The sequence below is a fragment of the Trachymyrmex cornetzi genome, unplaced genomic scaffold, assembly GCF_001594075.2.
Source record: "Trachymyrmex cornetzi isolate Tcor2-1 unplaced genomic scaffold, Tcor1.1 scaffold343, whole genome shotgun sequence".
Classification (NCBI taxonomy): Eukaryota; Metazoa; Arthropoda; class Insecta; order Hymenoptera; family Formicidae; genus Trachymyrmex; species Trachymyrmex cornetzi.
This window is the reverse complement of record NW_017298142.1, coordinates 210,085-223,863: the sequence shown is the minus strand read 5'-3', so window position 1 is coordinate 223,863 and position 13,779 is coordinate 210,085. Positions and strand designations below refer to the sequence as shown.

At 31.2% G+C, this 13,779-nt stretch overlaps 1 protein-coding gene across 2 annotated transcripts in view; it reads left to right on the top strand.

Annotated features, from left to right (window-relative positions):
* The window catches only part of LOC108763166 (uncharacterized), a 137,618-nt gene that overhangs the window by 103,049 nt on the left and 20,790 nt on the right, over positions 1-13,779 (top strand). Inside the window, exons 3-4 of one of the 2 annotated variants that reach the window (XM_018510545.1) lie at positions 3,835-3,912; positions 5,724-5,905. In XM_018510545.1, the coding sequence (XP_018366047.1) occupies positions 3,835-3,912; positions 5,724-5,905 (260 nt within the window). Of the gene's footprint in view, positions 1-3,834; positions 3,913-5,702; positions 5,906-13,779 lie in introns of both variants that reach the window. The other variant, XM_018510544.1, reaches the window with a different exon arrangement.

Genomic DNA, 13,779 nt, shown 5'->3' with positions numbered 1-13,779 from the left:
ATGTTACTTGCAACAATGATAAATGCCTGAAATATAATCTCAGGTAATCAAACTGACTTTACTCTTACGCATAATGGCGAAACTTCTTCAATAAAATTTAGATGTTTCGGAAATTAATTCTCGTACTTTTAAATTTATAATAGTAAAAAATATAGGCCTAATAAATAGGTATAGGCCGATATTCATAGTCGATTCTTATATTCGAGGGCCGTCTTAAGTATATTCAAGATAGTCTTAAAAAAATCCTAGCATCGTTTGTTTTATCAACAAAATACTATTTTTGTTGTATTAAGAGGTCTCCTACATTAGGAGACCGAAAAAATGGTGATCTTTCGTAATTTTTTTCAAAAAGAAGACTAATATTTATTGTTTCAAACTTTTTGCACGTTTTAATATAACTATTGTGGAGTATGTACACATTTTTATGTAAAAAAAAAGTATTATAAATAATAAAAATATAAATATTTAATTTGGCGCCTCGACGTTATGATTTTGTGTACATCCTAGCATCCGTAATTTTTGCCAGAAACAAAAAATTAAAAAATATTTTTAGTTGTTATAGTTTTTCAAATGAATCTAAAAAATTTAAAAAAAATATATATAAATTAAAATTTTGTGCGACTTTGAAAAAAAAAGTTACAATTTTCACTAGGTAGCAGCCGTTTTTCTTGCAAAAAAATTATTAATGTTGATTTTTATTTAATTTTTTAGTTCATCGAGGATGGTTGACTATTAGCTAACTAATGAGCCCTATAAAAAGTCGATTGGTCAAATACTTTTTATCAATCGTGTACACAAAATTGAAAAAATGCAAAAAACAGATTTTGAAAAAAACACGTTTAAAGTTATTGATTTAGTTCTTGAGTACTTACAGTGCTCTCAGAGGCTAATTTGTTATTCCAGGGACATTCAATAATTCTTCAGCTTCCTCATGGAATTCATTTTGTGCAATTTGACTTGAACCATTCTACGAGTTACTCGGGCCTCTCTTGTGCTACTAACAAGACAACCGATCTCTACCGATTTTAATGAGCTTTGGATATGTTGTAGAGCATGAAAAAATATTAGATCCATATTTTTTTTTGTATGTATCTCGAGGTTTAGGGAGTGAAACATCCTATCAAAAAAAAAATCGTTTTTTTTTCTTTCAAAGCGAATATCATTGAAACTACAAAAGATCGAAAAAAAATTCCAGAATAAAAATTAAATGGCTTTAAGAGTACTTAAAAACTATAATAAAGAAAAAGTTTTTTAAATTACCTATTTATTATATCTGTACGCCATGAACCCGTATAAGCACTGAATTTATACCGATGAACTTTAAATTTTGCTCTAAAATTTTTGTTGAGACATATTCTCGAAGAGTTGTATTATCGATTTATGAAAAAAAAATCGACTTTTTTTTACTCTAATGCAGAAGATTCTCTTGTAAATATATAAAATGTGGCTCGAAAGAATCTATCAGTGAAAAATATAAAAAACCCATCAGAGTCTACATCGGTTGTTCGGATGCACAGAAAACTCTTTACTTTTTCGTGTGAATGTAACAAAATGAATAAAATAAACGTTTCGACCCATCAATTCGGATCCTTATCAATATAAAATATAAATCGAAATTACATAAGTAACGCAAAATCCAAGATGATGATTCCCGACAATTTAGCTCGTTCTTCTTTATCTAAATGCCAAATTAGCTATGTAATAAATAACCAAATAATTATCAAAAATACTAACTTATACAATAATAGCTCGATCTTCTTTATCTAAATGCCAAATTAGCTATGTAATAAATAGCCAAATAATTATCAAAAATACTAACTTATACAATAATAATATAAAAATTTACCTTATAGAGTAAAACCGGAGTCATATACATTGCGTCAATAAGTAGAATCACATCGCTCATCAGATTGTCAGATTTGCTATGTAATCATTCAAAAGAAAAACATAAACCAATAAATTAGAAAATTATTAAAATCTATTTGCTATGTATAGTCATTCAAAAGAAAATGAAAAACGAAAAATTAGAGAATTATTAAAATCATTTATCTGAATTTTAATTTCATTAATGTCAACAGTAAGGAGCATTCAGCCACAAAGCTAGATGTATTTAGCTATAGTCATATATTTAGAATATAATTATATATAGACGTTTCGGTCAATATTTAACCATCTTCAGTACACAAATATAAAAAAGTTATTACAATAAAAACAATTAGATAAAATCTCAGGTCCAAATGAAAAAGTTGATACATATCGTCAGATGGATTAACATTAATTACGAAATTACATGAAATACGCTGTGTTATACAATAACACGAAGAACATTTCGTCAAAATTATGTGGTAATTCTTCTAAAAGTGAGATTTTTATCTAACATCTTTTAAACCTCACTTTTAGAAGAATTACCACATAATTTTGACGAAATGTTCTTCGCGTTATTGTATAACACAGCGTATTTCATGTAATTTCGTAATTAATGTTAATCCATCTGACGATATGTATCAACTTTTTCATTTGGACCTGAGATTTTATCTAATTGTTTTTATTGTAATAACTTTTTTATATTTGTGTACTGAAGATGGTCAAATATTGACCGAAACGTCTATATATAATTATATTTTAAATATATGACTATAGCTGAATACATCTAGCGTTGTGGCTGAATGCTCCTTATTGTTGACATTTTTTAATTTGAAGCCACTTTTATTAACGTTTGTTAATTTTATTAACTTACATGTAAGCGTTTCTCGCGACTCGACGTAAAGGTCTTGTACACTGAGAAAAAAATGCTGTTGATTCAATTAAAGTCTATATTACGGGCTGTCACTAACATAAGTGATTAATTCATGCGTATATTTTATTGACATAAAGGCTTGATTATTGAAATAATAATGTATGCCTTTATGTCAAAAATATACATGAATTAATCACTTATGTTAGTGACAGCCCGTAATACAGATTTTAATTGAATCAACAGCATTTTTTTCTCAGTGTAGTGTCGACAGTCAGAGATGAAATAAGAGTCAAAATAATCGAATTCGACCTGCAGACAGTAAAAGTGCAGGCAGTAAAAGAGTCCGGTGTTTTAGTCGGAGCTTTATTTGAAAATTACGGCACACAATTAGGTATGGCGATACCCCGGTCTCATCTCGCGAAGGATTAAGCCGACCGAAAGGATTAAACGTGATAAAGCTGTCCATTATGTCAGACGAGAAATTTCGCGAGAAATCTCTCAATATAAATAGATGACTGACTGTTCATACATGCAACACTTACTATACTCGTACGTGCGATAATGCAGAAAAGGCAGAGCTCGTGTTCTATTGTTACCGATAACGGTCGCATCAACCGCGGCAACCGGTCGATGAGACGGATCGATCGCTTTAAAAAGCCTACTTGAACGGTTGCTTTAAGAACAATCCCATGTTTTACGAGTAAGAAGCTTTAGCCTGCTTTTCCGTGTCGCTGCGCTTTATGTCCCTCGACACGGACGGATGCGAACGATGTTGGTATTTCTCGTCAAGTCATCCACTTGCCGGATGCACTGAGTGACGTTTGCGCTCTCCTCTCTCTCTCTCTCTCTCTCTCTCTCTCTCTCTCGCTAAAAAAATCTCTCTTTCTCGTCCTCTCTGCGGACCTCATCCATTATTCCCGCGAGTCTTTATCCGGCACGGTGGAAAGAAGCACGCGCGTTTTCGTCAATTTGACTTTGTAATGTTATTCATCGGGCGAGCAACACGAGACTGTTTAATTCAAAATTATGAAATACTATATTTGTTTTGTTTACAATAGAACATTATAAATAAACTCGAACTCGATTGTGTGTTTCAGCTAGCACCAATCTCGTAGGCAAGTTCACGCAGAGCGTGCGGAGAATCGTCCAGGACGTGAAAGACGAGGGCACGTCTAGTAAGTTCAATATTTTATCACATTCATCTCACGTGGGAGTTTAATTAAACTTTAGCCGCTACCTTGGCAAATCGCCGCGACTCGATAACCTTACACGCTGCGAAATGATGAAGTGTTCGTGAGCTTCCTCTTACTTTAAGAATGCTTTTTATACGACTCGCTCATAAAACCATTGTGAATTTATGATCTTCCTCGATAATCTCATCCAGAAAAATGCAATCTAATAAAGATAATTCCTGAACAAATGTTTTTTTTAAAACTTATGAATATAAATAGTCTGAGAAAGAAGCTTTCTAAATATAATTTGTATATCTATATCTCTTACAGAAATTTAATATTGGCTAGTTTAACCTTCTCTTTGTGTACGAATATTTTAAGAAACATTCTTAAGAAAACTTTGGAAATTTTCCATTCAGCAACATTTTATTTACGTTTTTATTAGCTTAAGGCGCATTTGCACAGAAAGAATGTTAATACTAGCTAATTTATTATCGGAAGACAGAGAGTAGGTAATTATAATTACTTATTTGGAGTACTAAAAGCATTGAACAATAGTACTTTTAATACTTAATATAAGTAATTAAGTACTATCTTTTAATATTAAATTGATCAGTATTAAATTTTTATAAGGGATCTCTTATATCTTTTAAAGCAGGAATATGTGTGTGTGTACACAAGATATCCTATTCGTATTAACTATTAATCAACTTTTGTATACAAATTTGACTTTGAATTTTAGTTTGTTTATCAACATTAAATAGTCAATATTTTTAATCTTTCTTTCTTTATACATGCTAAATAACGAATTAAAGATAAACTGTGAGTATTCGTTCCAAGTATAATAATTCCGATGAATCAGCAATAGAGACGTTTGTACGTATCACTCGGAAATAAGTGTCTGGCAGTCTGCCAACAGCGAACGTTGTTAGTTGTCCCATGAATGGAATCGAAGCGGAAACTCTTGTATTCGATTGGAGCAGAGAGTAACGGTGTGTCGACTGTCGCTGTATTAGCTGAATGGACGGAAACTTCGTCGGGGCTGAGAATTCTGTCAGGCTTAGATTAACGCTTTCCCATCGACGAATGTGGAACTATGATTAATTCCGACATTAACGTTCCCGTGCCGCCGTTGGTGAAATGCGATCAGATAAATTCCTAATATACGATAATAACATATGTATAGGATATCCACAATCTCGATTTTGATGGCAAATTTCTCAAAGAATTAATAATTGATCTAGCCTTAATGGAACAATTAAGATTAATCATTTTTTTATAACTATGCAATAATTTTTTTAATTACTTTTACGTCTTTCTAATCGAGTCACAAAAAAGCCAATTAAAAATTAATATCATTTAATATAAACTGAATAAGAAAGTGAGGAATAAAATTTTTTAAACATATTTTATATAGCTCAAAATGTGGTTTTGTTTATCTTTGGGATTTGAACTTTTCCTATACAAATTTGATGAAACTATAGCGGAAACACGTCGACTGAGTTGCTTATCGTATCATACTCGATTTATTTATGTCGAAACTTTTGACGTTATCGTGGTGTCGAGTTAATTGAAAATTAATTGAAGGCGACATTCACATGCGCGATGCCTTCGTCGTTTCCATCGCGCTTTAATTTCATGGCCCTGTTAAATGCGACGCGCAATGATTGAAGCATGATAAGGAAAATCGATCAAATACAGTCATGAGGGTAAAATGCGTTGATGCACGACAGAAGTACCCGTAATCGAGGGGAAATTGCCCGTGCTTCCGATACTTTTCGAATTGCAATAAGGCTTCTCTGCGGCGGACGCAGGTGGACAAACGAAGGAGGAAGTGATCGAGACGAACGAGAGGCTGAGAGTTGTAAGGATACGTTTGGATGGCAGTTACGACACCGCCAAGAGGGCCCTCGTCGAACTGATGTGCAAGTACACCGACAGTAAGCAAGTGCGCAACGTGTTCCAGCGTTATAACCTCCTGAAAAATATGATCAAGGTAAGACAGGAGAAACTGAGCGTCGTAATTGGATGTAACACACGAGTGTTTTTGTCCCACGCTTTGTGCTCGGTGTGAGCGTCAGTCCCAGACTGTCGCTTGACGTAATTACGTTGTAATTATGTTGCCTGATGTGTACAGGTAAACGATAAACAGAGAACAACAACTCGCTCCTGCTAAAACCCGGTTGAGTCACTTGCGCTCGGCTCTCTGTTAAGGAATTGCTAAGGAACTAATTATTAACTTGTAACCATAATGTAAATAGTAATTAACTTGTTGAGTTTACAATAGACTTTTTTTCAAGTCTCTCATACATAAAATCATATATATATATATATATAATCTAGCAAATAATTTCTAAATATAACAGACATATAACAAATATGATATCCGTTGAATTTTTTTTCAAATAATTTCACGTTTCTCAACGTTATTGTATTTCATTTTTCTTTAAACTTCTCTATTTATCCTTAAATTAAAATAAAACAAATTTGTTTACAAAATCATATATAATATTTAATACATAGACACGATAGCTAATTTAGAATAAAGAAATATATGCAAAATAGGACTCCTTATAATAATAAAAATATAATACAGAATTAAGGAGGCCAATTTGAAGTCAGCGCGGTAAGAAATGCGCAAATTTGTAATTATATAATCATTAATATAATAACGTGTATTAAAAGATGTTATTTTGAACGTTTCGGCTATCGGTTTTAGCCATCTTCAGCAAATATATAATTAATCTACTAACAGAGAATGTCTTCTTATCGTTGCAAATATCAGATGTTAACAACCTTCCATCTAGGAAGTGAGAAAAGCACAAACAGCGCACAAAGAAGTTGCCTGTCTTCTTGGTTAACAAGTGATTGTGGTCTAATAATGTTAAATTAAGAATTAAATTGTGCAAATTAATGAATGAAATTGTACAAAGAATGTACTTATATCTCAATCTCCATATAATACTACAGTTAAGTATAATACAATATTGAGTATATGATAAAGACTTGTATAAAACATGTTGTAATGAAACTTAAAAATCGTCAGAGTGTATCAAAAGTTCTTAACAGTTTCACGTCCCAGAATGTAATAAAACAAAATGTTATTAAGACAGATACTCAAAGGCCATAGAACGATGATTGAGTAAGTTAAATCTAAATTTATTTACATTTATTAAGAATGTCATTACATGTACGATCTAAACCATCTGTGTCTTTTTGAAGATTGAGATCATTTTTATTTGACGTTTTATATTTATGATTTCTGAAAACAATCTTTTGTTAAAGTATCTTTCTTCATCCAGAATTTCAGTATTATCCCAATCTATTTCATGACTGTGATGCAAGGCGTGTTCAGTGATCACAGAATAAGAATTGGAACTTTTACGTAAATTATTTTTCTATTCTGTTAATCTTGTAATCAATTTCCTTTTCGTTTGGTCCACGTAGGAAGCATCACACTCTTTACAGTTTATTTTATAAACAACGTTTCTTTTTTGTTCTTTGGGAGTCGGATCTTTATGCACTTTTACAAAATTATTTAATTTATTCAAACTGAAAAAGGCCGTTCTATGTACATGGCCATTAATTACATTTTTTAATTTATCTGAAATGCCTTACACATATGGAATAGAGAACCTAACCACCCAAGTTTTATTAACAGTTTTGAATTAGTACATAGCCCCCTTAATTCTGTATGATAGCTAATCTTTGACATGATTGAAGTAAAAAGATTATCGGAAAAAAATAACAACAAATTGTAAATAATTATAATCACATAATGTACGATGTAAATTTATTAATCCAGGAATAATCACTTGGAGTATTTTTACATCCCAATGCACAGTGGGCCAGACGTCCTGAAATCTTGGTCAAAATTTAAAATGTTGATGGATTGGCATAAAACTCGGTGTCTAAGGGTTTTTTTGGGTCGCTGATTTCGAATCTGAACTCAAAATTTAGAAATTCAAAATGGCGGATCCAAAATGGCGGACGAAAATGCTAAAAATGCTCCAATTGCTGTGAAATTTGGTACTTAGAGACTTTTATGGTCGCTGATTTTGAATCTGAACTCAAAATTTAGAAATTATAAATGGCGGATCCAAAATGGCGGAATAGAATGTTAAAAAAAAATGTCAAACCTTGACGAAAGATAGTATACTGTGATTTTCGAAGTCGTTGATTATAAATCTGATATCAAAATTACTGAAAAAAATGGCGAATTCAAAAAGCGGATTCGAATGTCAAAAGATTTTGGCAGAAATCGACATAAGACAGTTTTCGAGATCGCTTATTAGAGAAGTAGTAATAAGTGTAATGTCATCATAAATTATAATCTACAAAAATAATTTTATGTATATATCTCTCTCTCTCTCTCTCTCTCTCTCTCTCTCTGTAGGGCGCGTAAAAGTTTTAGTGGTTATTTCGTGATATAAGTATATCGGAATAGTAAAAGTTATTAAAATTAATACTATAAGTATTCTTAACATACATTTAAATTAAATTATTTAATTTTAAATAATTTATATTTCTTTAAATAATCATTAATAACAATAGTAGGACTTATAACAGATGTGTACGCAATAATTATTAACAATCATATAAAAATAATATTTCATGAAATTACAAAAAGTAAAAATTAGTATATTTTAAATTATGTATATACATATATATGAATATGTGTGTATTTATTATTTACTTTATTATGCATTTATTATACAAATTGTTTATTATAATAATTTACATCATTTTTTTAAAAATAATTTTACTTTTTAAACTAATTTGCTTGACACTCAATATATGTAGATATATAAAAACCTAAGTTTTAAGTACGTTTAAGAAAAAAAATTGTTTTAAAGATTTAAAAATTATCTGTGTGAGAGAGCATGGATATGTGCCAGGAGTATGCGTCGCGCGTTGCGGTTTGATTTTTTATAACATTCTATTCTGTCATTTTGAATCCGCCATTTTGAATTTCTAAATTTTGACTTCAGATTCGAAATCGGCGACCTCAAAAACCCCTGAATACTCAATTTAACAACAATTGGAGCACTTTTAGTACTTTTGGTCACTTTTTCTGGTCTCCTGGCCCGCTATTATTTCTTGGAATAAAAATGGGCAGCTGGTGGCAGCACATATAAAAGTCAACCAACATAGAAGTACAATAGTATTTATAAAATCGGATTCCGCAGTGAAACTTCGGAAAATTTTTGATTGATACATAGTTTAATGTCAGAATACTGTAAAAGAGCATGCTTTAAATCGTACTTCTAAAAACAAATCGACCTTCCTTGTGGATTACGATTTAGAAATCATATTTCATGAACATTTTAATTATGAACATAACATTCAAAACATTGGAGAATAAATATATATTACACAAGGAATGCTACTTGCGTCAAAACGATCAATCGGCAATTGTAGTCAACTTTCTAAATTAGAACGTATGTAGACACAAAATTAATAATTTCATTATTTTGAAATTTTGCATAAATGTACATTTATTCCTTTAGATAACATTAATAACTTTTCTGAATCGAATGCTGCCAATGACTTTTTGCCACTTTTGGCCAGTTTTTGGGATCTCCTGGTCCATTGTGCAGTGGAGAAAAAATGTCAGTTATAAAATAGAATATTGTTTTCTTTCTTTTTGGACACATTTTCTTTCCTTTTTTAGTAATTATTCTTTACGAATTTTTAAATATACAATTCTAGCATAAACTTGTAATTAAAAAAGCGTTATATTTTTTTTCAGGAAATTGAAAATAAATTCATATCCATAATGTTCTCAAGTGTCAATAAATCGGAAAACGATCATTAATAGACAATAATCCTGATTTTAATTGGGGTGTAAAAATAGCTTAAATGATTGTTTATGTAAAAAGAAATGTGATTATACCCGGATTAAAAATATGGTTTGCGAATATATAATATTTAACTTGTTCTGAAATTTCTCAACGATATATTTAAATTTGTGAATCAAACCGATATTCAATGAAACTGATGAAGAAGCAATAATTATTTTAAAAAAGATGCAGTGAAAAACAGCGGAAAAATGGCAGATGTATGTGATATTTTGTCAGTAAATAGTCAACAGAGCGCAAAATATCCAGACTCATCCGCGTGCAACTCGATGTGAAATTCCCATCTGCACAAAACCGACGAACGAGCAAAGGAAAAAACTCAAAACGCAGCTGTTTTATTTTTCGAACTACCTACGCGAAATGCACGCTGTAACGGGCGCGATGTTTATTATCCAAGAGATAGATCGCGCACCTACGGGACAAGCAACAAATAAAGATGCATGCAAAAGATAGTCCGCACGATTGCCGGATATGTTTGTAGTCGGCGTGGAAGACGAACGCACGTTATCGTCATCTTTTAGTTTTATTTTTCCCTTTTTTCGCTTTTTTGCTTCCCCGGGGATGTATACATAGCGATTCGCGATCGTTGGTCCCGCAGGTGAATTTTCTCGGACGACGACGTTTGTTTCTGGTGTAAACTTTCGTTCCGAAGCAGCCGCTATCGAGAGAATCGAGAGAGCTCGGAGTTTATTCTTGTCAGAGAAAAAACCAACTTGAGATTAGTCCTCGAGTGATGCGAATGCGAAATAAAATTGCATCCTGTAAATGGCGCCATTTGTTCTATCGACGGCTGTGTAATTCCGAAATATATTGTTCAAGGTGTTTATATACAAGCAAAAAAATGAAATATTTAATACATTAACACTATAACGAAGATAAAATTGTTACTTTGTCATTGTAAAGACAACGCATAAACTTACCATTTGTCGACATCGTAGTAATCAACTTGTTGTTATAGAATTGAATGACACAAAATAATTAGAATTAATTTTTATATGAAACGATTTAAATGATATATTGAAAAATTGATGTTAAATTAAAATTAAAATAATGAAAAAGAAACATAAAATAATTTAAAATTATGAAATTAAAATTAACTTGATATTTTATTGATAACACAGTCCAACAAAAAAAATTGCGGTGAGTAGGGCCAGTATTTCTTAATAAGGTTGTTAAATCCAAATCCGCCAAAAAAGATGCCCATCACGTCAGATTTTTGAGATAGATCGAATAATACATGAGCCAAAAACAGCATTTTTTTGCCATATTTACCATTTTTTTTATGGCCAAACAAAATTTTTCAATTTTATTAATGTCACTCTAAAGAGCGAATCTTCACCTTTAAAACGAATTTTTTTTACTGTGCGATTTTTTTCATCAAGTTATGAACGTTTTCTGAAATGTAAAATGGTACATCCAAATTAGCGGATTGAACCTGGAAAGTATTAGATCAGTGCAAAAGTTCGTGCCCGATTTATTATTCAGACTTCAAACAGCTGTTATTTTTGTTAAAAATAAAATAAAATCTAAATCTTACTCTATTTGATGAGAGAATTTAAGAATCTATTTTTTTTAATTGTAATGGTTTTGATGGGGTTATAAAGTAATCAAAGTCAAAAAGTTCATTTTATTTAATTTGCAACAATTCACTAACAAAAAGTCGTAGGAACATTTTTTAAAAACGATTTTGTAGGGAAAACTTTAAGCTTTTACATTAGAAATTCAAATAATTTTGCATTTTTTTTTTGAACATGTGACAGGCCTATAAAGTGAAGAAAAAATTTTCCGTTTTATTTAACTCGTAGTTTTCTATATATAAAAATTACAAAACTCACGTAAATTCAAAAAATATAGTAACCATTCGAAAGTAGAGATTTCAAGCTTTAAAACCCTTTCTTTAAATTTAAATTTTGTTTATTTTTAACAAAATTGCAGCTATTTGAACTTTAAATAATAAATCGGATACGAACTTTTACACTGATCTAATAGATAGATTTGATCAAAAAAGTATCTTAGGCTTTCTAGAGATCACTGATATCGAATCTGAAAAACTTAAAATATAGGAATTTAAAATGGCGGATCTAATATGGCGGACCGAATATCACTTTTCGCATTTTGGTCCTTCATAATGGATCCGCCATTAAGAGTTTCTATATTTTAAGTTTTTCAGATTCGGTATCAACAACTTCTAGAAAGCCAAAAAAATTTTTTTATACAAATCTGTCTACTTTCCAGATTCAATTCGCTAATTTAAATTCACCATTTTACATTTCAGAAAACGTTCATAACTCGATGAAAAAAAATCGCACAGTAAAAAAAATTGGTAATTATTCAGTTTAGCTATCCCATCTCAAAAATCAATAAAAATAAGCTTATTCGATGCGTTTTTGCATGAAATGAAAGAATCTGGAAAAAAAAGTGTCGCTCTGCCTTGTGAACCGAGATATTCAGCATTAAAGTTCGAGATTTTAGAGGTTAAGACATCTGTCATTCCGACTCGCTGCAGCGCTACATACGTAAGGTCTGTTCTTTTCCGAAGAATTCTGAAATAGTGCAATAAGTTAGAGTGAAACAATTGTAGTTTGGAGCACTTTCATCTGATTGGTCTATATTTTAAGATCTAATGGAATATGCCAATCAGATGAAAGAGCTCATTTAGCGGTCAATAAACGGTTGTCGTTCTGGAATGCATACTTCTTTGCTGTAGACTGATTCCATTTGATTGTAATAAAATGGCATATTCAGTAGAGCAAATAAATAAAAATCCTTGGCTTGCTAAATCCAGGATAAAAATCCAGGATGTTGTTGGGCATGTAAAGTTGTGGCCAAAATTTATCCGAAAATTATTCTGGGATCAGAATTTAACCGATCACAAACGAATGATTATCGTAAATTTGTCTTTTTTAAATGCAATTTCAAAAGACTTTTTACACACAACACAACATTTTATCATTTACATTAAAAAAAGCGTATACAAAAGATCGGTGCAATTCACTACAGATTTAATAATTTAAATGTATTATTATCGAAAACGTGCAATTCACTACAGATTTAATTATTTAAATCATGAGGTAATATCATTAATTTTAATTAACAAATTAAGTAATACATAATGAAACATCTGTAACATTTTGTAAAATTTATAGGAATTTGGACGAGAACGGCGAAGTCGTGTTTATAGCTTTAATGTATATTTTAAAGAAATGTTGGACTTAAATTTTAATTCATATAAGAAAAATTAAAAAAGTATACATTTTAAATAATAAGCTCTATTCTATGCTTTAAAAACACAAAAGTACTACTTTAAAAACAACAATTCACTGCTTTAAAACGACAATTTACTGCTTTAAAAACAATAATTTACTACTTTAAAAACAATTCACTACTTTGAAAACAATTCACTGCTTCAAAAACAATTCACTGCTTTAAAAACAATTCACTGCTCTAAAAATAACAATTCACTGCTTTAAAAATACAAATTCACTGCTAATGCAAAGAATTTGTATGTTTAAAATAGTGTATTGTTGTTTTTAAGGCAGTAAATTGTTTTTAAAGCAGTGATTTGTTGTTTTTAAAGCAGTGAATTGTTGTTTTTAAACAATGAATTATTTTTAAAGCAGTGAATTGTTGCTTTTACAGCAGTGAATTGTTTTTAAAGTAGTCAATTGGGTAAAAGTTCCGATTAGGGGACCCTCCCCCCATAACCTTGACCTTGACATATATTGTCAAGGTCATGACCCTGAGTAACCTCCAACAAGTTTTAGCCATCGCTCGTCCTTCGTTAAAAAGTTATTAACAAAAGAAGATCGAAAAATAACGTATTATTTTTGCTATATATGCAATATTAAATACTATTCTACATAGATTTTGACTTTCAGGGGCGCACGACTCTCACCCTCTCTCCCCCTGCTTCAGGGGCGCACGACTCTCAACTTCGACTCTCACCCCTCCCTCCCCACTGCTTCAGGGGCATACGACTCTCGTCTTCGACTCTCATCCCGCTCCCCCC